The 25,614-nt window shown below is 37.4% G+C and overlaps 1 protein-coding gene across 1 annotated transcript in view; it reads right to left on the bottom strand.

Annotated features, from left to right (window-relative positions):
• The window catches only part of Myo3a (myosin IIIA), a 216,471-nt gene extending 194,785 nt beyond the window's left edge, over positions 1-21,686 (bottom strand). Inside the window, exons 1-3 of the mRNA XM_031369160.1 lie at positions 21,548-21,686; positions 4,672-4,856; positions 2,466-2,600 (exon numbers count right to left, since the gene is read on the bottom strand). Coding sequence (XP_031225020.1) covers positions 2,466-2,600; positions 4,672-4,856; position 21,548 — 321 coding nt within the window. The 5' untranslated portion in view covers positions 21,549-21,686. The remainder of the gene's footprint in view (positions 1-2,465; positions 2,601-4,671; positions 4,857-21,547) is intronic.
• Positions 21,687-25,614: the final 3,928 nt, after the last annotated feature.

Raw genomic sequence — 25,614 nt, 5'->3', positions numbered from 1 at the left:
TTTTTGGAGGGGAAACTGGGAAAGAAGAAATTTACATGTAAATAAAGAAAATATCTAAAATAAAAAAATATATATTATTTTATATTTTTGAAGGTTTTATAATATAATTAAAGGTTGCAGGTGAGAGACAAGTTAATTTCCTCTTTCTTGAATATCCATTTAAATGTTAGTAAAGGCATAAAAATGTCTAAGATAAAGAAAACAGAAAATGGAATAGCTATGGGCCAGAGATCCCAACTCTTACATATGGAATCACATCCCCATGTCAGCACTAATGTAGCTAAGCTGAGAAAGCTACAGACTGGAGAGCTCACTGAAGTTCATGTTGTGCTTGTCAGAACAGATTGATCCCACACAGTATGAGGAAGGGAGGACCTCTGCTGAAGGGAAGAGCCACAACACAAAGGGTCACTTTGAAGTGTCCAATCATTAGATTGGACACCATCTCATCCAACACACAAGGCATCAGCATCCAGGAGCCTGCCTGGATGTCCCCCCAACACACAGGGGTAAGAGAGTGTCTCTTCTGTTATGTTAGAAACAAGCAGCAGGAATCAAGGTCACCATTGGAGTGGTTAACAGGAGCGATGCTTATACTATTACATGATACGCAATGTAGGGACGTAAACTTGGAAAGAGGAGGCTGTGGTGGTTTGAATATGCTTGGGAAGTGGCAGTATTTGGAGGTGTGGCCTTATTGGAGTAGGTGTAGCCTTGTTAGAGGAAGTGTGTCACTGTGGAAGCAGGATTTTGAGGTCTCATATATTCATATTCTTAAGTCTGGCCAGCGTGCTCCTGGCTGCCTATGGGAGACAGTCCTATGGATCCTTGCTGCCTATGGATTAAGATGTAGAACTCTCAGCTCCTTTAACACCATGTCTGCCTTCATGCTGCCATGTTTCCTGCCGTGATGAAAATGGACTGAACCTCTGAAGCTGTAAGACAGTCCCAATTAAGGATTTTCTTTTATAAGAGTTGCCTTGGTCATTGTGTCTTTTCACAGCAATAAACTCTAAGACGGAGACCAAGGATGCAGAAATAAGCTCCACCCAGGGAACCAGCAAAAGAACATCAGAGACCAGATGTAGGCAGACCTCTAGACTTAGGCACATAGGGGCTCAAGTCTAATGGGAAATCTTGCTGTAGTTTAAACTGCACCACTGAGACTAGAGAGGCTCAGCCAGTTTTACACAGCATTACAAAGCATCACGGGTACAGTACTATACAGGACAAGGTGGTCCTGGTGGACACTTTGACATTAAACTACCTGCTCTTTGGATTGCCTGTTTCTGCTGTTGTGTGTTGTTCATGCGCATGGTTTTCATTTCAGCTTTTGAATTGAAGGTAGAGTCTCACTATGCTGCACTGTTTTTCTTTTTTATAAATTAATAGTCTGTGGTATTTTTTTATTATAGCAGCACAAAGACCAGCTACCCCAAGAAAACAAATAGAAACAACCAAATACTCACTGTGGACACAGAAAAGATTATGCTGTTGCTTAGTCAAAGAAGGTCAGAGGATGCTTTCAGGAGTTGGTTCTCTCCCTCCACCGTGTGGGCTCCAGCTATCAAATGCAGGCATTAGGTTTGGTGGAAGGACTATCACTTTCTGAGCCAGTCTGCTGGCCAAAAAGGAACATTTAAAAGTCCTTCGAGTTTTTGTCTGAATTAATGGTTACTTGAATAATGAAACATTGAATTCTAGAACTGGCAATCTAGGGGTAGGCTCTCAGTAACCTGACTCAGAGCAAACTGCTCTGTATAAGAAATCACACTCTGTAGATTCTAAAGAGCTCTTCACTGCTGCATTTAGAAATTTATTCAGAAAACCATTTGGGACAATTTTTCTTCTCCATGAAAGTAGATATTTAGTTCTATAAGTCATTAGCTTTCAATAAAGATCAAATAAGAACACAAATATTTTTCAGTAGGCTTATTTAGCATTAATATTCTCTTATACCATATCCCCATCAGAGAACTTCAGTCACGAATTAACTAAATATTTATTTGCTTATTTAGCTAGTTAGTTTTGTAGTTTTTGAGACAGGGTTTCTCTGTGTAGCCCTTGCTGTTCTGGAACTTACTTTGTAGACCAGGCTGGCCTCAATCTCATAGAAATCTACCTAAATCCCAAGTGCTGGGATTAAAGGTGTATGCCACTACCACCTGGTCAAATATGCTTAAAAATACATATTATGTTGTAACTTTTCTTTCTGTATGACAAAATCACCTTATTTTCTTTAGTCTTTTATCATGGATTCATTTTCTTTTAACCTTTGTAGACTTTAAATTTCCTCATGTGTCTAAGAAGTCAATGCACAAACTGGTTCAATATTATACTGGGGACATAAGCAGCAAGGGACACACTAAAAACAGGTTTTACACGCTGAAGATATGACATAAACAAAAAGTCATTCCCATACCCCAATACAAATCCCCATCACACAAGCAATGCTGGGTACTCACCTCGAGAACTAGCCATAGCTTATCTCCATTTATCTTGTCCTTCTTAAAGTAAATCCCGTAGAATCTGACCACATTTGGGTGGTCAGAAAGTGTTCTTAAGATATTATACTCTGCTTCAATCTCTTCATCGATATCCTAGGTTAAAGCAGGTCATAAAAAGACAACCATGAATAAACACATATTACACCACTAAAATAATATTAGGATGTTAATATTATTCTAACTTCATTAAAGCAAGGTTATAGTCACTGCATTTTGTAACACAGTATCTTTTTTGTACTGATTCAATGCATCTCAACCTGTATTAATTTAACCAAATCTTAAAAGGAAGAAATAAAAGGCAATCCTTGCATGCAAATGGAGAACTACTCCATGTGATTTTATCTGTACTGTATTAGTGATTTAATTGTAATGACAAAGACATTGATTTAAAAATAAGGCTAAAAATTAATTTCTTTGGTTCAGAATATGACATATTTAGAAGTTATCAAAAATCTGTCACACAGGAGCATTAATTTCTACTTAAAACACTGAAATGGTGTTAAACTCTATGATACAGTATGAGGTTAAGTTCTAACAGCTATACACTAGGAGCAGACTGAGTGTTTACTTGAAAACCTCTTGGTCATGTTTCTAGAACACCATGTGTATATGGAGCAACTTACAGAAAATAAGGGACCATCTTAATGGCACTGTTCTAATAAGCATAGTTAAAGCCTTGTGTTTTGCTCCAGAATCACCACAGCAGAAAGAAAATCACCACAGCATAAATAAAGTTCCAAAAAGTTAGACTCAGAGATTTTCAGGGAAAACCTAGGTCTATAAGTCTACCATATTCTGGCCCTACTCATGTCTTTCTTTCCTTGCAGAGGATCAAAGCTCAACATTTTGATAAATACACAAAATGATAAGTTGCCTTCATCTTAAAAAATAGATTCTAATATTTATTTTAAAAGTGCATGTCTATTTGAATTCATCTAAATGGAATTCCTTGGCTATGCTTTATTTTTATTTAACTTGTAATATGATGAATAAAGAATAAATAATTTTTAGGAAAATGCCTATGTTATATGATTAGAATAGAATCAGCAAAATAAATTAATTACTATAATTGTTAATCTTTCATTTAAACACAGTACAAAGCTTGAAATATGGCTCAGTTAATAAAGTACTTTATTCACAAGTCTGGTGAGTTGATGCTCAGAACTCAATAAAACTGAAGGGCATAGTTGTGTACACTTGTTATCTAGCACTGGGGTGTAGAGACAGGGAGTTGGGAACTTGCTGGCCAACCCACTTTACCTAACTGGTGAGCTCCAGACCAATGTGGAAAAAGGAAATATAAAGTATGCCTGTAAGATTAAAGGTATTCCTCTGGCCTCGAGGCACTTCCTTTGTCTCTCTGTCTCCCTTTCTGTCTCTCTTTGTCTGTCTCTGTCTTTGTCTCTGTCTCTCTCTCCTTTCCTCCCCATCATTCCTTCCTCTTCTCTCTTAAGCATATTTAAAGGCCTTGATTTTCAAGTATTATAAGAACATCATACACGAGTAAGGCTGTGGAAGAGGACAGATCATGCATATCATAAGCTACTTGTTCTTGCCCATAAGGAAGGGAATGGAAAAGAAAGGTTCATTTAGGGTGCATGTTGTAGTTGGTCTGAAGAGTTTTCTGTTGTTGTTCCAAATCTTCAACCCTAATACCGAGATAGCTGAAGGAAAAAGAAATGTTGCACCTTTGGCAGACCTCAACTGTGTCTCTTTCCTTCACACGAATGGCAAAAGTCCCAATCAGGGTACTGTGTACATGCAAATCAATGGAGCCTGCAATCTACATAGCCTTCCCTTCCAGTCTGTCAGATTTTCTACTTTAAAATAAAGCTTCCTTCCCCCAATCTTCTGCTTAAAATAGCATATAATACTGCAGTTATAATGATTTTAGCACAAATAAATAATCAAAAATAACCACCCTTAAGATGAGTAAAGAACCAGGTAGTTTTGTAGCGAGTTCCAGGCCAGGGAGAAACTCTGCAATATAAATGTAGGCTGAGGAATAACAACTGAAGTTGTCTTCTGGCCTTCATAAGCACCCATAGGCACCTACATATACATTTGCCTACATATGCACCTCCAAACATGAACATTCATAGTCATATATACAAACAAACAAGTAAATGAACACACTCTTTAGAAAACCCTGAAAGTGACTCACATGGATTGGATCCAAAATTTTGACTGCTGCTTTCTGGCCATTTTTCTTGTTCAGGACTTTGAAAACCTTCCCATAAGTTCCTTTGCCGATGGTGTCAGTGATTTCCCATGTATCAGAAGGATCAGGAAAGTTATCAAAGATGATTGTTTTTCCAATCAATGGAAACATCTCAAAGGTTTCTGTCACTGGAGAGAAAAGGTACAGTTCCACCTACATTTTATTAGAGGTATTTCATAGCATGCATAAGTTAGTAGGAAATTACCTAATATTTTCACCAATATAATAGAAAGCGTGCAACTAATCAAATATTCCTCAGAGTCAGAAGAAACATAATTTCTTCTTTATGAGCAGATTGAGATTAACAAATTTGATAATGCTTTGTATACAGGGCTTAATTTCTATGTTTAATATTGTTTCATATTGATTCATTAATACATTCCAGGTAAAAATGTCCATTTCTCATTGTTTCGATATTATTTTAGCTAACTTCTTCTTCCTTGAGAATTATAAGAAAGTGAATAGCATTAGAATAAATTCATAAAAATTCTATGATTTATAAATGATCATATTTTATGTTTAATCTTTCTATAAAACCCAGTAATGGGTCCTTATTTTCTTCCATAAGCTACAAGGTCCTTTAAAAATAAACCCATCACCTCCTTGGCCTCCTCTCTCATTTCCTCCTTCCTACACTAAATATAGCTACTCTTGACTCATCGATCAGTTTCTTCATATTTTTAACCCTGGATTATCCTAAGGTCTCACACTTTCAATTGGAACAACTATCATTCTGTATGGCAACAGCACCCTGTATTGCTATTTGGCATCATTATTTTCCATAATTTTGGCTCTTGGTAAAGTGCCAAAATTTTCATTTATGTATATGAAAGCACATTTTCTCAATGTTAAAATTGATTTTGAGTTTATATGCATATACATAAACATTTGCTGATAAATATATTGACTTTCTCTTAGCTGCAAAGCACTACCTGGCAGAAAAAAACTTGAAGGCGAAAAGAGTTATTTTGGTTCATGGTTTCAGAGGTACCAGTCACCCATAGTGCCAGGAAGTACCCTGGCAGAGTAGAAATGCTCATGACCAAGAGACAGAAAAAAGTAGAATTCAGGAAGAAACTAAGACAAGGTATATATAACTCCCAAGGACATTTTCCCAGTAACCTACTTTCTCCAAGTAGGCTCAGCTTCTACTTTCACTACCATCACACTGTGGTCCATCAAGGTGTCAGAAGTCTACTCAATAGGTCAGAACTCATCTCTGGAAAACAACCATACCCATAGGTGTTCTGATTTAACAATCTTTGAATCATCTTAATCTGATCAAACTGATGATGAAAATTAACCATCACAACAGAAATATTAATATTCTGTAACAAGCGCACACAATTCACTTGTTAGACCACACTAATGAGTTTCAACTTTATCCATGGGAGCAATCTGTCTACTTCCTTTACCCTGTCAACTTTTTCCTGTCTCTACTCCCTATGGCTTTCTTCTTTCTTAGACTAGACCCTAGGACATATACTATTACAAATCCTTTCAATGTTCTTATTTTACTCTTTGAATAAACCACAATCCTATAAGGAAAACTAACCAACTTAGGGTAAACTTTGAAATTGTTACATCTGTATATTAAAATGAAAAATCCCACACAACAATGTTGATCTCAGCTCACCTACATGTAGACCACTCATAGTGTCTAACTCTCCTACTATACTGACCTAGCTCATTTGCAGTGTCTCCTCTCCTAGGAGTCACTGCTGCATACTAGTCTTCCCCCGTCCTCCTCTCAAATTGTTCCATTGCTGTCCGCTGCCTCCTGAATCACCTCACCACTTTAATTTACGTGACAGCCTTCACATCATTAATTTAAAAATAAATTACTTAATGTTCTCATTCAAAAATTACAAACTAATCTACACCAAACCCAGTGCACTCTTTCAGTTTGCCATCAATTGGTCCCTTCTTACCTTTACCTTCCAAATGAACCAGTACCTCCTTAGAAAGACCTTCTCAACCTTATATTGCCCCCACTTCCTGTTACTCCTCCATGGAGGACACATGAGTGTCTCTACTTCTAAGCTTTTTTCTCTTGCATCCATATTTCCCAAAACAATGGCTAACATGTGGGAAGTAGACATCAAGTATCAGCTAACTGAGCAAATGTGTGTTAATCTGTTAATTCTGACAACAAAGACCCCACCTTTCTTATTCAATTTTAAATCAAATAATGCTTGACTCTGTGCTGATCACACAGTTGATTTTGAAACATAAGGCTGTTGGATAAGTGAATAAATAATAGTCCTTAAGAAAACCTTTCTTTTTTGAAAGTGGGAGAGAGAAATCAGAATTATAGAGAACCAAAAAGAACATGGAAATCTAAATCAAAGTAAACACCATATCCTGAATAACACATTAAGGAGCACATCATCTCGTAAGTGTTTATGAATAGCTGATAAAAATTATATCACTACAGAAAAAGATGTTTCTGAATGGTTCTTGGAACACTCAATCTTGATGATATGTGTGCCTTTGATCCAAGATGCAGAGGTGAATCAGTGATAATCATCCTCATTAATGATTTCATAATCAGTGATAAAATAACTACTTCTTATATTTCTGTTCTTGAGTAATGCAAATGAGCATTTATGCCACACATGTAATACAGGCCTTAGACAAAGAGAGCAATTACACCTTGTTAAGTGTCTAAAATGAGAGTTTCTAATGAGGAGAAACAGTCATTACATGAAATACTTGCTTCCATAAAGTTGCATTATTGAGCACAGGTATCCTTTCTGAGATATTAACTATTAGGAATTAACTATTGAATTTTCAATAGACATGCATAAAATTTTTAAAAAAATCTCTGAACACAATGCATGGACAATATACTTCAATGAGTTTTGAGATACAAAGATAAAAAACACAGAGATAGGTTAAAACACAGGACTAACTTATAATGATGGATATGTATAAAATGTTATATTAGCCCAGCTGACTAAGCAATTACTTATGAAGAGATAAGGAAAGCTACTAGAAATAAACAGAGTTTGAGCTGGACACTAAAAATAAATAGGATTTTGTCCATAATATGACATTTTAACAATGGTCAAACATTTAAAGTCACGGGTTAGTCACTGTATTATAAAACAATGACAGAAGCAGGCATTTTTGGAAAACAGAATATAATTTGTCAAATCTCATTTAAAATAAACAGGGTTCCCCTCAATCAGATAGAGTAAAGCCTTTGGAAATGATTTCAATAGTGAGACTAGAGAAATACTATAGAGACTGGAACAGTGGGATGTACATGATATGAAGGGGAAATGAGAAATGGTGTAGAGCTTTCATTAATAAGGGGGCAGGGAGGACAATACAGAAAGAAAGGAAGGGAAGAAAGATAAATAAAAATAAGGATATTTTAAAAAACATAAGCAATCATATTATATATACCTAAATTTACTTATAGTTACATATGACATATATTAATATAACATGCTATATTGTATAGGATGCATATCATATAAATTGTGTATCTGTGTGTTTGTAAGAGGGGGAGAAAGATTATAAGAGCCAAAGAACTAGGAAGTACTGTTGGAAGATTTTTCTAAATAAGACAGGGTATCTACAGTCATGAAACCTCAACAATATGGCTGTCTAATAAATGTTGAACAATGATAACACCAGCTGACATGCCAGTCTGGGTGGTGGAAGTCCCAGGAGCCCACTCCTAAATGAAGATCTACATTACACCAGGGATAAGCCCCTAATTGATTATCCAATACCAAGTGGTCAGCCTTAAAAATATGTACATATAAGCAACAGTCAACAGACTTAGCAGGATTTATTTATACTCATTATTATATGTTACAATAATAATTAAAGAATAATAGGCCATAAATTTGAAAAGGGGGAGGGTGTTGCAGGACAACAAAGAGGGAAATGAGATAAATGAGTCTCTCACATCCCTCCCGGTAAGCAAGTCGTACCTTGGTCATCTTATTTAAAATCTCAGACTGCAGTCCTCTTCTAACCCTCCCTTCCTCCTGAACCCCATGTAACATGTAGCACACTTTCCTAGTTTTGTATATTATTATTATTTCCTTTTTTCCTTACTAGAGTGGAAGTCCCCAGAAGCTCCTCTTACCCAAGCTGCTGTCTAATTCTAGGTTGTAATTAAGGTTGACTTTAAATTCCCAACTCTCCCATCTCTACTTCCCAAGACCACGAATTCAGGCGTGTCACCAAGCTTGTCTATCTCATTTCCGAATATCTTAAAGTCTTTACAACTAAGACTATCCTGAAGTAGATACATACTCACAAATACTAAATGGAAATGTTAAAAAAATAAGTGGAAAATTTTCAAGTTACCTCAACAATGAATTCTATCAAATACTTTAAAAAGAAATATGTCTTCTTAGCAATTTTTTCCAGCAACTAAACAAACTATCTATAATCCAATGATTATATAAAATCTGACAAATCTACTTAAAGCGGAGAAACAAACATAACTTCCGAATATGAAAATAATGAAATAATTGGGATGAAGTTCTCACAGAAGGGGCTCCAGCTCAAACAGGATCAAGTTGAAGAAAGAATCACTGAATCTGAAGGGAAGACATTTGAAATTATTATCTAAGAAATAAAAATAATGAAGCTCAAAGAACTGTAGAAGAGCACCAGTCAAACCAATATATATGTTCTAAGAGTTTGAGACGTGGCAGAATAAGGGAGAGAAAGCTTATCTAAAGAAACCTTGGCTAAAACATTAAGACACATATCTATGAATCTGAGGCCCCAGAGAAGTGGATTGTTACGCCAAGCTCAGAGAAACCCCACAAAAATAAAATGGTCTGTAAAGAGACAAACAGAATCCATCCTGCAAGTAGTAAAAGAAAAGAAACTCAGCACATACCGAGGACTCCCTATAAATTTATAAATAGACTTCTGGACTGAGAAGCAATCTTACAAGCTACTAAAATAAAAAAAATGTCAACTAAGAATTATGTATTGGGCCAAACTAGTTTTCCAAAATGAGGTAGAAGAGCTTGCTAAATGGCTCAGAAGGTACGGGGATGGCAGTCTAGTCTGATGACAGGAGTTTGATTCCCTAGGTCCAAGAGCCATGTGGTAGAAGGAGAGAACTCCTTTAAGTTGTCCACACACATGCCTGCAACTTGGCACACACACATTTATTTGCTCAAGTATATATATTTACATACAATAGGCAAATAAAATATAGTTAAAATTTTTGAAATGTAGAAGAAATTTGGACCTTCCCACAACATGCAAAACTATAGTGAATGCATTACAATAACACCCTCTGAACCAGATATGCTAGAGAAAGCCTGTAAGATGAAATGAAAAGGTGCCAGACAGTAAATCCGAAGCCATAAGAAAGTGTAACATTTTATGGTAAACACAACTATATGGATAAATACAAAACAATATCATTATTTTAGTTTACAACTCCATTTAATTCACCATGGTATGAAATATGTGCACAAAAAGTTACAGGGCTGGCCAGATGACTCAGTGGGTAAAATACTTGCTGCTCAAGCTTGGTGACTTGTGATGGGTCCCCAAAACCACAGTAAAGGAAGAAGGAGAGAATCCACTCCACAAAATTATCCACAAGCCTCTAAAAACACACTGTTCCATGTGTGCCCATGCATGCATAACAATAAATACTACTACTATGATGACAACTCCTCCTCCTCCTCCTCCTCCTCCTCCTCCTCCTACTACTACTACTACTACTACTACTACTACTACTACTAAAATCAACATTTTTAAAAGGTATAACTATGATAACAGGTATATAATATACAGAGATTTAATTTGTGATACTAATAACAAAGTTTGAGGCTTTCTTAGTTATGGTTTCTATTGCTGATATAAGCCACTGTGACCAAAAAGCAAGTTGGAAGGGGAAGGGTTTATTTGGCTTATACTTCCATGTTACTGGTCATCATTGAAGGAACTCAGGACAGGAACTCAAACAGGGTAGAGACATGGAGGCAGGAGCTAATGCAGAGGCCATGGGGAAGGTGCTGCTTATTGGCTTGCTCCTCATGGCTTGCTCATCCTGCTTTCTTATAGAACTCAGGACCACCAGTCCAGGGACGGCCCTACCCACAGTAGGCTGGATCTTCCCACATCAATTACTAATTAAGAAAATGTTTAACAGCTGAAACTTATGGAGGCATTTTCTCAATTGAGGCTCCCTCCTTTCAGATAACTCTAGCCTGTGTCATGTTGACAGACGACTAGCCAGCACAGTGGGGGAAGAGGTGCAAAAGGGATAGAGACAGTATGTACAGTTAAGGCGTTACGATTTTTAAAATACAGATTTGAAAGGAGCAAGAAAGGGTATATGGAATGGTTTGGAGTGAAGAAAGGGAAGATAGAAGTATTGTTATTACATTATATAAGTGCAAAATTTTTTAAAAGTAAAAGAAAATAAATTGCTACCAGTTCAAGGTGACAACTAGTCTCCATAGGAACTACAAAGAGACCACAAAATATATATAGAGAGAAAAAAGACTGCAGTCAAAACTTGTCATTGCAAACATTTTGTTTTACTGAACACAAAATTTGGCAGAAATGGAACAACTGAGAAGACTGTCATGATATACCAAAATCACTTTCTTCAAAAGCAAGAGTAAATCTTTCTCCACTGTTAAGAGCAGATAAAGAGACCATGTCTTAAGCACTGGCATTTCATCTAAGCTGACCAACCCCCTCTCTAAGCAACAAGAGTGACCCATAGCATAATGCCTGTTCCTAACAACAGAAAGGACAGATAGATTTGATTGGTTGGAGAGACCAAATGCCAATCAAACCCACTCAATACCAACTGACAGTGCTGAAACACTGGGGAGCATCTCTAATCCCTGAGCTCTGCTTGGTAAAAAATTTTAACTGTAACTTGGCCCAGATGCTTGTGGGTTTTATGCTTATAAACCCAACTTCAGGCTTAATAAGAAACAAGACTACAGAGTCCTTTTCTGGTGACTGTAATCAATCAGTGCTCCACTGATGTGGTGGGAATAATAATAGACTTTGTTGTTTCACAAGCCCACTGGTGTTTTCTCTCACCTTCCTTGTGGAGCACAATGGACACTGTATAACACTATTAGTATTTGGAATGAGATAATAAAGGGAGGGAGAGGAAGAGGATGTGGGTTAGCTAGGTGAAGGACAAGCAAATGAGACTTTAAATTCAAAACTTTTAGATGCATGTGTATGACTGTGTGTGTGTGTACGCGCGAGTGTGTGTGTGTGTGTGTGTGTGTGTATGAACTCACCAAGAAGGACTAGCAATTATAAACATATGTGCACCAAGCATTGGAACTACAAAACTTACCAACAAACACTGACTGAACTCAGGAGAGAAATCAGGAGCTTGATAACAACTTCCAAGCAACAGCAAGACTAGACAGACTTTGCTGAAGTACATAGGAGTATTTTATCAACATAACTATATTTTAAGCTTCAAAATAAGTCTGAAAAATTTTAAGCCTGAAATATGTGTAAAATCTTTACTCTAAAAATGGAATGAAACTAAAAATCAACAACAAAGCATAAATTGAAAACCAAAAACACATATGAATCAAACTATATATTATTGAACCATTAATGTCACAAGAGACACAGAGAATAGGTTGGACAAATAAAAGTCTACAAAACTTCATGTGCTGAAGTGGGAAAAAGGTAAGAGAGACCAGCAGCCACAAAATACCACATTAAAAGGGGTGGAGACACTCAAAAACCAGCCACATTAAAAGGGGTGGAGACACTCAAAAACCAGCCACATTAAAAGGGGTGGAGACACTCAGAAACCAGCCACATTAAAAGGGGTGGAGACACTCAGAAACCAGCCAGGCTGTCCTTTGAGGAAGCAGAAGGAAAAAGCATAGACACAGGAAAAAATAAAAGGAAAGATGGAAATGCACACAAACAAAATAGAGAGAAAAAATGAGGAAAGCAGCAAAACCAAGAATTGATTGATGAAGACTGTCTCCAAAGTGGTCAAAATTTAAAGTATACTGATAAAGGAGTGTTGACAACAGACTCATGCAACACACAGTGTGTGTGTGTGTGTGTGTGTGTGTGTGAGAGAGAGAGAGAGAGAGAGAGAGAGAGAGAGAGAGAGAGAGAGAGAGAACACAGAGAGACACACAGAGATAGACAGACAAAGACAGAGACAGAGAAACAGAATTAAAAAGGAAAATGAGGAAATTGTTTCCAATTATGGGAATCAAAAGGAATTATGGGGGTACTGTGAATAGTTGTTGACCAAAACAAATTAGATGACGCACAATGCCTAGAAATACACAGCCTAACAGGGTTGGCTCATAAGGAAGGAGAAAATGTAAGCAGACATATAGGGATTGAGTTAGTAATCAAAATCACTCAACAACAGAAACTCTGGACAAGCCTGTCTCATTGGTGAAGTCCACCAAATATTTAAAGAAGAATTAGTACCATTATCTGTCAAACTTTCCAGGAAATACATAAGTAGGAGTGGAATTTCTGGAATCATTCTGTAATACTACCATATCATTATATGGAATCCAGATGAAGAGAGTATAGCAAAAGAAGATGCAATCCAATACTCCATGAACACTGGTGTAAAATTCTTGTGAAATACTAACTAATTTAATGGCATATTAAAATGACCACACACAACTAGCAAGTGAGACATTCCTGCAATACAAGACTATTTCAGTATACGAAAATCAACGAATGAAGTGCACATCATGTTAACCAAATAAAACCAATAGCATCATTTAAGTACATGCAGAAAAGACATTTGGCAAAACTCAATGTTATTTCAGATAACACTATAGATTAGATACAGCAGAACAACCTATCTCAATATGATAAAGGCATAAATAAAAATGACCTCAATAGGGGAGGATTAAAACTTTGAAAAGTATGGACCAAGAGAAGGATAGTCAGTTTTACCACTTCTATTAAGATAAATTACTTCTTTTAGATGTCTCTCTCTCCTTATCCCTCTCCCTCTCCCTCTCTCTCTCTCTCTCTCTCTCTCTCTCCCTTCCTCCCTCCCTCCCTCCTTCTCCTTCCCTTCCTCCCTCCCTCCCTCCCTCCCTCTCTCCCTCCCTTTTTTCCTCTCTCTCTCTATCTCTCCCTCCCTCTCCCCCTCCCCCTCTCCCCCTCTCTTTCTCCTTTCTCCTTTTCCTCAGTAGATACATGCTCTCTCACATGCATGCTCTCTCTTTTTCACACACATACTTCTATAAGGATTTATTTTTGTTTGTTTGTTTGTTTTGGTTTTGGTTTGTTTTGGTTTGGTTTTGGTTTTTTCGAGACAGGGTTTCTCTGTGTAGCCCTGGCTGTCCTGGAACTCACTCTGTAGACCAGGCTGGCCTCGAACTCAGAAATCCGCCTTTCTCTGCCTCTCAAGTGCTGGGATCAAGGGCGTGCGCCACCATCGCCCGGCATTTTTTGTTTTTTTAATTAGATGTTTTCTTTATTTACAATATCTACTTTCCCAGGTTCCCCTCCAAATAAAATAAAATAAAAACAAAAATAAAAGATAAAATAAAAAACCAAAAAATTAAAATACTCAGGTGACAGTAGATGCTGAAGAGGTTGTAGAGAAAGAGGAACACTCCTTCATTGCTGGTGGGACTGCAAGCTGGTACAACCACTCTGGAAATCAGTTTGGTGGTTCCTCCGGAAACTGGGCATAGTACTACCAGAGGACCCAGCTATACCACTCCTGGGCATATACCCAGAAGATGCTCCAACATGTAATAAGGACACATGCTCCACCATGTTCATAGCAGCTTTATTTATAATAGCCAGAAACTGGAAACAACCCAGATGTCCCTCAACAGAGGAATGGATACAGAAAATGTGGTATATCTATACAATGGAATACTACTCAGCTATTAAAAACAATAAATTTATGAAATTCTTGGGGAAATGGATGGACCTGTAAGGATTTATTAATTTGGAAAAATTAAAGAATACAAAATCAAGATCCATAAACTTCCTGTCTATGTACTAGTAACCACAACCTTCCTCCCCCAAATTAAGAAAACTAATCTACTTATAGTTGCCTCAAAAAGAGCAAAATACTTATGAATGAACTTAACAAAGGAAGTGAAACATATACACTAAAATCTACAAAATAATGCTGAAAATAGAAAGATAGCTCATTTTGGCAACTTGAAAGATAATATTGATAACATTATTAATTTCAATATTACATAAAGAGATCTACAAATTTAATTTAATTGCTGTCATAATCCCAATAACAGTTTGTGAAAAATTTCACAAAACAAAAACCCAGTTCCCCAAATTCCTATGAAATCTCAAAGGCCCTCGAATCATGTAGCAACATTGGAGATCTCATGTTATAACTCTCGATTTTATGATTAAGTAAAAGCTACAGTAATCCAAATCAATGTGTTGTGATCTTGGGGACATTTATCTAGCTTAATGTAGTAAAATAAGAGAGCTCAGAAATAAACCCACAATTTCTTGATTTCTATAAAATTTTCCAAGACCTTCAAATGGGAAAAGAGCAACAAATGGGGCTGGGGAGATGAGATGCTCATATAAGAATAAAATAGGCACTATGAATACAGGTTACTTAAGTGGATTAAGGAGCTAAATCTATAAAACTCTAAGTATATAAATAGACAAATGACTCACAACATCATGTTTTTTACTTGGGTATGACACAAAGCCCACACAGCAAAATGAAAAGCAGAGAAACTCTACCTGGGCATGAAACACACACACACACACACACACACACACACACATACATACACACACACACACACATATATATATATATATATATATACACATATATACATACATACACATATACATATATGAACATATATGTATATATATGTGTGTATGTATGTATATATATGTATGTATATATGTGTGTGTGTATGTATATATATATTCATATATATGTATATATATATATGAATGAAAGGACATTCTTGTCTCTGAGAACAGAAAGTCTTGAAAATTATTTAAAAAATTATAAATCATGTATAGTTAAGGAGCTAAAATCCAGAGATCAATAACTCATAACTCAAGCAAAAAGGAAAAATATAGGGGACCACTTCAACAAATAATAAATACAAATGGTCAATGTATATATGTAATGGTATTCAGTGTTACTTACCATCAAGCAAGTACAAATAAAATCAAATAAAAAATCCACAATGATGTTCTAGTACTAAATACTTACAAGAACACCTATTATTGAAACAAAACACAAAACTGAAAGTGTTGTTCAGGTTGTAACAATGTTGGAGCTTGGAGCTTACAAGCATTGCTCATGGGAACATAAAATAGTACAACCATGATAAAAATTACATAGCAGGTCTACAAAACTTAAGCATGGAATTGGCATATGACCTATGTCTTCCATAACTAAGTGAACTAAAAACATGGCTCAAAGAGATACCTATACATGCATATTGCAGCAAAATTATTCCTAGTAGCCAAAGATAGAACCACCTACAGGCTAATTAATATATGAACATAAACACTAAGTCCCTACATGTAAGTATTCTGCAGTTTTAAAATGAAAAAAAAAGTTTGACAAATTACAACATTGATGGGCATCAAAGATACTCCAGGAAAAACAAGCCAGTCACAAAAGTATACATTATATAATCCTGTTCAAAAGCCATGTCTACAATCATCAGAATGAGCCCATGGAGCCATCATAAGATCACAGTCATAGTAAAGACTTTTATTTATTTATTTTATTTTACCAAGAATTAAAGAATTTAGCAGCAATTACCTCTGAGGAAGAACTTGAAGAATATACTTGAAGAACTTGAAGAACCTCTGAAGCATGATGATAATCCAACCAGAAAGGTCTAAATTCCCCATCAGCAAAGAAATTGTTAAATCTGTCCTATTTCTAACTCTGCTCACAGGAACCTCTGTGATAATGAAATCTCCAAACAAAGAGGAAGGCAGAGTTCCAATTGGTCATTTCTTGTCACCAAATGAAGCATCTGGTACCAGGACTAGGTTAGATCTAATTGAGTTGATCAAAGTGGTCACATAGAAATTCCCAGACAAGCCAGGTAGTTGCAAAGATAATAGATTGCTCTCTACAAATGGACAGCAATTCCATATTGCTGAAGACAAACCCACACAACTTCTTGAAGATGTACTTGTTGAGATGGTGCCTATATAGAACCTTCACCCCTATTTTTCTAGTTCCTTCAGTAGAGAAGGTACTCTTCAGGCTACCAAAAGAGAAATGTAAACACCAAACCAGCTACAAAACCTTTGATCTACGATCTGTCCTGCCTGGAAAATATGGTAAGGCAATGGTGGTATAAAACTTGTGGTGTTTATCTATCAGTGCCTGATTTGATTTAAGGCCCACTTCACAAGATAGAAGTCATACCTAACATTGCTCGGTTGACCAAGAACCAGAGACCAGATAGCCCAGAGACCAAGAGTACTATCAAATACTATCTGTTAAAACCAATAAAATGACCTCTAATGACAACCTGCTATATTCGTATATCAGTGCCTTGCTCAGCTATCATCCCAGAAGTTTTCTCCTGCTGCAAATGGGAACAAATACAGAGACTCACAACCCAATAATTTGCAGACAGTGAGAGACCTTAGAAAAGTCATTCCTAAATTGTATGTCTCCATCAAATCTCTCCCTTCAGAGCTCAGGGAACCCTACTAAAGAGGACACAAAAAGAATGTAAGAGCCAGATGGAATGGAGGACACTAAGAGAATAAGGTCCTCTAAGTCAACATGAGCAAAGCTCATATGAACTCACTCAGACCAAAGCAGTAGTCGCAGGGCCTACATGGGTCTGCACCAGGTCCTCTGCATATATTTTATAGCTTTGTGAACTCCTGAGTATGTGAATGAGTAGGTCTCTAATTCTATTGCCCTCTCTTGAACTCTTCCCTTTTGTTGGTTTACCTTTTCCAACTTTGATGTGATGGTTTTTGTTTTATCTTACTGTATTTTATTTAAAAATAAAATAAAAAATTTAAAAAGAAAGAAATGCAAACTGGTGCATACACTGTGGAAATCAGAATGTAGGTGCCACAAAATACTAAAAATAAAACTACCACATTTCAACTAAAAAAATTATTGGGTGCTGGGCATGGTGGTATAGGTCTTTAGTTCCAGCACTCCAAAGGTAGATAGTTCTCTGTGTGTTCAGGGCCAGCTTGGTTTACATAGAAAATTTCAGAACAGCCAGAGCTACACAGTGAGACCCTGTGTCTTAGTTGGGGTTTTACTGCTCTGAACCATGACCAAGGCAACTCTTACAAAGACAACATTTAATTGGGGCTGGATTGCAGGTTCAAAGGTTCAGTCCATTATCATGAAGGCAGGAGTATGGCAGTGCCCAGGTAGGCATGGTGCAGGAGGAGCTGAGAGCTCTACATCTTCATCTGAAGACTGCTAGGAGAAGACTGGCTTCTAGGCAGCTAGAATGAGGATCTTAAAGCCCACCTCCACAATGACACACTTCCTCCAACAAGGCCACACCTCCTAATAGTGCCACTCCCTGGGCTAAGCATATTCAAACTACCACACCTTGTCTCATATATTAATTAATTAATTAACTAGTTAATTAAAACACAAAAACTCCTAGGCATATTCCTCAAGGATTCTAAGGCAAATTACCACAGATATAGTTGCATGCCCATGTTTATTCTTACACTATTCACAGTAGTCAAAATAAGGAACTATCTTAGCAAATAGCCTATTAACAGATAAATGGATACACAAAACGTGGTACCTATAAGCATGTTTTTTTTTTTCATGTATAAAGAAGAATGCACTTATAACATTGGCAGGAAAGTGGATAGGACCAAAGATCACTGCATGAAGTAAAATAAGGCTGACTTAAAAATATAAATAGTGGGCTTGAGAGATAGCTCAGTGGTTAAGAGCACTGACTGCTCTTCCAGTGGTACGTTCAATTCCCAGCAACCACATGGTGGCTCAAAACCATCGGCAATAGGATCTGATGCCCTCTTCTGGTGTGTCTGAAGAGAATGAGAGTGTACTCATATACATAAAATAAATAAATCTTTTTAAAAATATAAATAGCATACTCTTTTGAGAGAGAAAGATAGAGAGACAGAGAGAGAGAGAGAGGAAAATAGAAAAGGGACTAAAAGAGAAGAGAAGGAAAGGGACAAAAGGAAGATATAACATGAAAGTCTCAGTAGGGGCTGTTGGAAGAGGTCAAGGATTGGCAAGAAGAGGTGGCGGGGCAATCCGAAGGGTTAATAAGAACATAGTAAAATATATGTATGGAAAGATCATAACTCAACCCACAGCTTTATACTTTAAATAAGAATAATAAATGTGTGCAAAAACAAATAAATGCTGAAAACAAAGAAAGGTGATCAGTTCTTAGAAAATGTGTCTGCCTTTTAAAACTGGCAGTTGTCAGAAACCCTCCAAACCCGCAGAAGTCATCAGGTAACTAAGTTTAGTATAAAAGTATGAGTAGATGGTCACTGTAGGATAGAATAACACTGCGCATCTGAACAGTGATCAGAACTCAGCTTTATAAGGAATGCTTGGTGCCTGGGAATGTGAGATAGCTGCCCTCTCCCTGTAGGGATGGAAGCTGGGTCAAAGTTTGGACCACACTACTATTTGAGCCTATGGAAGGGTATTTCCAGAGCTAGAACTCACAAACCCCAATGTCTGCAGAGATGAATGGGATACAGTATATCAGGGAGGCAAGTGTGGATCAATTAAGTGGGTTGTGGTTGTATTGTACCTAAACACTCGGAGTTTTACACTTCCAAATTAGGATAAACCTTTGTGGTTTTTCAGGAAATGTGGGACCTCTGAAAATGTATGCAAAAGCAGCTAATTTTGAAATATTGGTAAATTATTTTAATGAACTTGAATGATCCCCCAAAGCATACTCAAAATACCAAGTTCAACTCTGAAACTATCAATTGGGAGTTTTACATGAGGCTTTGTGTTCTTTATTAAGTAACGGCCAGGAAACACAAGCCTATCCAGTGTCTAATCATTACTACATAAAGGAAAACTCAGTGGCCATAACTCATATGGGTTTGATTTCTACATTTCATGTACCTAGTGTGCTTATACTTTATTTCCATCATCCTATCATTTTTTGATCTTTTTAGATCACAAAACTTCTTAGAAAAGCATTTCATAACCTCTAATTTCAGAAAAGATTTGGTATTAAAGAGTTTCCAAAATCATAATGTGTAAGTGATTAAGGGTGAAGAAGCAAATGTTGCCAAAGCTCATGGTGGAAATTGTACATTCATTGGCAGACACAAGTTCAAAAGAGCAACAATGTTCCCAATCCATGACCCACACTGAAAAATTGTCTTTGATGAATTGGTTGAAAGACATTAGGCTTCTGCTTAGATCCAATGGATAACTGTTTCCTATTACCAGGGAAAGGAAGTATATGCTAGCTATCACCTTTCAAATTATCAATTCATAATGAAGACCAGTGACAAAACTAATGCTTATTTGTAAAAACTTAAAAACTACATTGTAGAAGTAACTAAAATATTTTAAACCAAAACCTACATAATTTACGCAAAAGAAGTGTATTCTGAAGTATATTTGAACTTTGCAGTGTTTATTCAGTCTGACTGTTAGTGTCACCACCTCATGGACCTTCAGGTGTTTTTATGTGACAGATACAGGTTACTTCTTAAAGAATATAGGCACGAAAGTGGCTCACAAAATATAGTTGAAAAAGAAAGCCTGGGTGATGCTATACCATATTGTGATACACATGCATGAGAGAGAGAGAGAGAGAGAGAGAGAGAGAGAGCGCTTGTCTGCAAGACCATCAAGTCAAATGTAACATTTTCCTTTGTATTGTTGTCCCTGTAGTAATAAGAGGGGGACAAGACAGATGAAAGTAACCCTTCCCATGCTAGACATCACACACATGAACACATTGTCTTTGAAAGCACACACATCCCTGCATTTCCCCATTTTAAAATAATTATCTTTTAGAGTATAATGAAAGCCCAAAATGTGAAAAACCAAAATGGCACAGATAGCATGCACCTTTGCTCATCTGTCAAAATTTGGCATTTAGGCCTCGGCAAATCCAGAAAACGTGTCAACTTTACCACCTACCTGCAGTTAAGCTAGAAAACAATGCATAATATTTAAATTCCAAAGCATATGTGTTCTGACAGCAGCTATGATTCTGAACTAGTAACACAACAGAAAAAAAAAAAAGTATACCATTATAGGAATAAACATTCAAGATCTGAAAAAAGACATCAGAAATTGAACATAGAACAATTTAGGCAGAAATGTTAGTAGTTTCACACAGCTAACAGGGAATGCAGAGCACCTCATGTCTTGTGCTTGGTGTAAAACCCTGAAGCTTACGGGTTGATGCAAATTATGAAATTTGAGAGGTTAAGAGCAAATGGAAGATCACTTATTTCACCAAGAAACTTATGAAGATGCTTAGGATTTTCCAAAAGATATATGTGTGCACGCACTTGTATGACGTACACATGTACTTTTAGAGTCACTATTAGTTAGTTCAAGGCGCAGGACCAATTTCAATACTACTTTTAGCTCCCTAATAGGAATTTCAGCAAAGTGCAAAAACTGAAGTCCTGACCTGGGCAGCGGATGAAAATTGAAATGCCCTTTAGCGCCTGCTTTGTCTTCTCTACAAACCCTAGTTTGCAGACCCTGCCACTCCTCGAGTCACCATCTCCCCTATGGAAGCAAGGACGCCACAGGTCCGCCAGTCCCGCCCGGCTCAACTCAAGTCCCGGCCCCGCCGCGCTCACCCACACTCACTCAGCACACGTGCCAGGCGTCCTGAGGTTCATAGGCCCCTTCCCCAGGTGGGCGCACTGTGGCTGCTCCAATTCCTCCGCAGGCCCGGCTCTGGGATTTTGCACCGCCCTAGCACGCGGGCCGCCCAGTACCAACAGAGGGGCGGGGCGGGGCGGAGCGGGGCGGGGTGAGCGCCAAGGCACCTCGGAGGGCGGATCCAGGTCGCCCAGAGTTGCTGCTGTCCAGTGGCCAGCTGGACGCTCATCCCAACCCAGACACTCCTGGGCCCCGGCCAAGCCTCCTGGCCCTCCCCCCAAACCACAGGGCTGCGCCAGTGCTTGGGACACTTCTCCCCATGTGGCTCACCTAACCCTCAAAGAATACCCCCACCCCAACCCTTTGCCCCATGTCTGAAACAAGCTTGGGTTCCAGGCCTCTGCCCCTGGACAACTTCTCTTTGACCCTTGAGAAAGTTGGGGCTGGGACTTTTGCACTAGAGATAGAGCTTATCATAATCAGACCTCCACTCTCACCTGCCTCCTGGGACAGTCCAGTCGTTCCCACACTCTTTCTCACAGACTGGGCTTCCACAGTGGGTCTATGCTGGCTAAGTTCCCTGGACAGTTCTAATAGGCATGTTGGCTTCTCTCTTTTTCCTCTTCACTGTCAAAATGTCCTTAGATTTTTGTCACTGATCTAACGGGTCTACTGTTCATATCAAAAGGGAAAAAAATACAAAAGAGACCTCCAAAAGGTCATCTAACCCTTATCTCCCTTTATAAAGATAAAAATGAGTATTTAAGTAGACATTCAAAACCCCCTCGCCATAAGATGGCTCAAAAATTTTAAGTTATATCATTTAAGTTATGATAAGTTAAGTTATGATTTAAGTTATGAAGTTTAAAAAGATCACCATGAATGTACTTTAACACAATTCTAGTCGTTGTTGGATGTACCGAAAAATTAATGAGGCCATGTATGAGAGCACACATGTGCATCATGGGTTCAAGGCCAGCCTGAGTTATGTAGTGAAACCTTGTTCAAAAAACATAAATAACGAACGAATATCCAAGTGTGCACACTTAGTAAAAAGCAGTGATTTCACTACAGGCAAACAATACCTAAACATGCAATAGAAAATTTGATTTCATTCAGAACTGGGAAATAATCAAATGATAAAGAGAAAAACGGAGGAAAAATGTGGAGGTAGGGATTTTTAAAAGCAGTCTATTGGGGAAATACTTATATTTTATTAGGGAGGCACAAGATCCCTAAGTGTGAAGGTAAGATTTTAAATAGTAATTTAAATGGATCCTTGAACAATATGGGAACTCATTAGTGTTGGCAGTAGTGGGATGCAGCTCCTTGCACTTTTTAAAAATGTGTCTAATGCTCTTACCTTCTTACACTAGCAGGAGGAGGCAGCTGGGACATTTTTAGCACAGCCCATTCTGCACCACAGTCACTGTTGTGCAGTTTTGACATTATGTGGCATCTTTACCTTTGTTTTTATTTTCTCATTTTCAACAGGTGCCATGAAAGATCTGTTTGTATAGTGAGCTCTCATAAATTCCAGCTTTTAAGAATAAATTTGTAGATGCTTTACTGTAGTGAGTGACAACACAGACCACAGTCTAAAAATATTCTAAACATCTGTGACACACTCTGTTTAATATTTTTCAATATTCTAGGTTACACTGAACCTCTGTGAGTTTGTATCAACTTGCTACAAAACTCAAAAAGAATCTGCATGTAAATGATTAGAGCAGCACACTCCTTCCTGTGCTGGGATTTATTATTTAACAGTCAAATATGTCAGATTTCATCTGAAGATTATCTCTAGAAAACCAGTGGTTCTCATAGTGTGGTCTGAGAGTTACTAGGGAGTGGCCACAGATCAAAACTACTTCTATAGTGAAACTTCACTGGCATCCTTCATAATGGTACAATGAAGCTTTCCAGTGGCTACATAATAATGTATGACATCACAATGGATTGAAAGACTGTAGGGAGTGACTATAACACTGTATGAATGGGCATTTATGACATATCAAGACCATGCCAGAGACACCAATACCTCAGACTCATGGGAATGGCAAAGAATTCTCCAAGTCTGTACAGATGTTGACAAACCTTTAACATTGGTGGAAAAGTATGATGCTCCGTCATCCCTGATGACTACATAATCATGCTCTTGAGAGTGCTCCCTTACAGAACCTGATCCCCCACTGAGATTAGCCAACTCAATTTCTCATTCATGCTGTATCATATTGTCATACATATGCATGAGAAACTTGATGGCCAAGATGTTCTTGGGTTATTATATATTACTAGCAATATAGTGTTATAGATGATATCTAAGGAATCCTGAACTATATGGGCAAAATCAGGAAAGAAAACATTCAGCATGTTGAAAATGTGGGACTCTTCAGCAGTAACTATTTCAGAGAAAGTATACAGGAAAGTAAAATATAAACTCTCTTGAGTTGTGAAGAGTTTGGAGTTTTATAACTACTAACTGCAATTTCAGAACTACTATTTATAGCACCATACCCAACATACCTTAGTTGCCCGGTCCCTTCTGTGTCACTATACTTCAACAGACTTTTCATTGTTTCTTCCTTATGAAATATTTATTAATCAGCATTATTTGGAGTATAGAGCCAATAGGATGGATGGTTAAATACACAGGTAGGGGGCAGATAGCAGGTAGGTAGATGATAATGGACAGAGAAAAAGACAAATATATAGTTACATGGATGATAGATAACAAACAGATAGATGATAGATAAATAATTATCAAAGATAAGCCATTGCATTATAGGAAGTTCCATGTATGCTGTTTGCTTACTGGAGGGCTGGGGGCAAAGGGGTTATAGCCAGACTCCCAGTTCAAAGGTCTAGGGATCAGGGGAGTCAATGGAATAAATTCTTCAGAACCAGGAGACCTGAAATTTGATGGCAGGAGAGAATGGATGTTTTAGGTCAAAAAGAGGCATGCAATCTACACTGCATTCTTACCACATTTTTCTTTTACAGAGGTCCTTAATGTAGTGATGCCTAACTATACTTGTGAGGAAGGAACTTTTTGACTCCAAGTTAGAAATTAATCCCCAGAAGACTCCATACACATATACCTACAAATAATGTTATTTAAGTTTGCCAGATATCTAAGCACTCCTAATCAGGTTGATATTGGGAAGTTCACCGTGAACTCTTATTTTAAACTGTCAATAGAAAGGGCACTTGGCTATGTTTATTTTCAGTTGATCATGTGCCTCCACTATGTAGTATCTAGCAATGTTAGAATGAATGAGAACATTTTTAAACTACTGCACCTCAATTTATTTCTCTAGGAAATGGTAAGTAATGGGGTAAATAACAGGAATATTGTATACATCACAGAGGTACTTTAAGGATTGCATAAAATTATCCTTACAGAGACTTAAAACAATGCAGGATGTACAATACATAATTAGTACATGTTAGCTATCATGATTACTTCTGTGCTGTCTTTATTATAATTATCAGTCCCTCACAAAAGGATTTAGAACCCATGTCACTGAACTGTTTCTCTGTTTTGTTCCCATATATCTATTATTTTAACCATGAAAATGGATGGCCTGTGGAGAGTGTCTCATTACCACTGAGATTCATTGTACTAGATGCTATATAAATTTTGCACATTTCTTTGAAATTCCTTCAGGCTGCACTTTTCTCATTGGTACAAGATACTCTTAATCTCTTCACACAGATGAGAATACTTGAATTTAGAGATATTATATGTACTAAACAAGAACACATGGAAGACCTCAGCCCTTCTTTGTCTTAATTTATATTAACTATTATCTTTGGCTTTTATTCCCTTTCCTAAAATATTCCAAACTATAGCTCTGTCCTTTTTCACAGAGAGCCAACCAAAGTCAAGACTGGTAGAACTTTCTCCCCAACGATACTACAGATTCTCAATGGAGACGTGGCCAACTGCAGTGACACCGTGGCCATGTCCTCAGTCTGTGAGGATCTTTTAGCAGAGATGGGAGTGAGAGGACATTTCTAGCTTAGAACTTTGATGCTTTTAACTTGAG

This window comes from Mastomys coucha, unplaced genomic scaffold, assembly GCF_008632895.1.
Source record: "Mastomys coucha isolate ucsf_1 unplaced genomic scaffold, UCSF_Mcou_1 pScaffold15, whole genome shotgun sequence".
Taxonomy (NCBI): Eukaryota; Metazoa; Chordata; class Mammalia; order Rodentia; family Muridae; genus Mastomys; species Mastomys coucha.
Note: the sequence above shows the minus strand (reverse complement) of the source record. Positions and strands in the feature narration are given on the sequence as shown.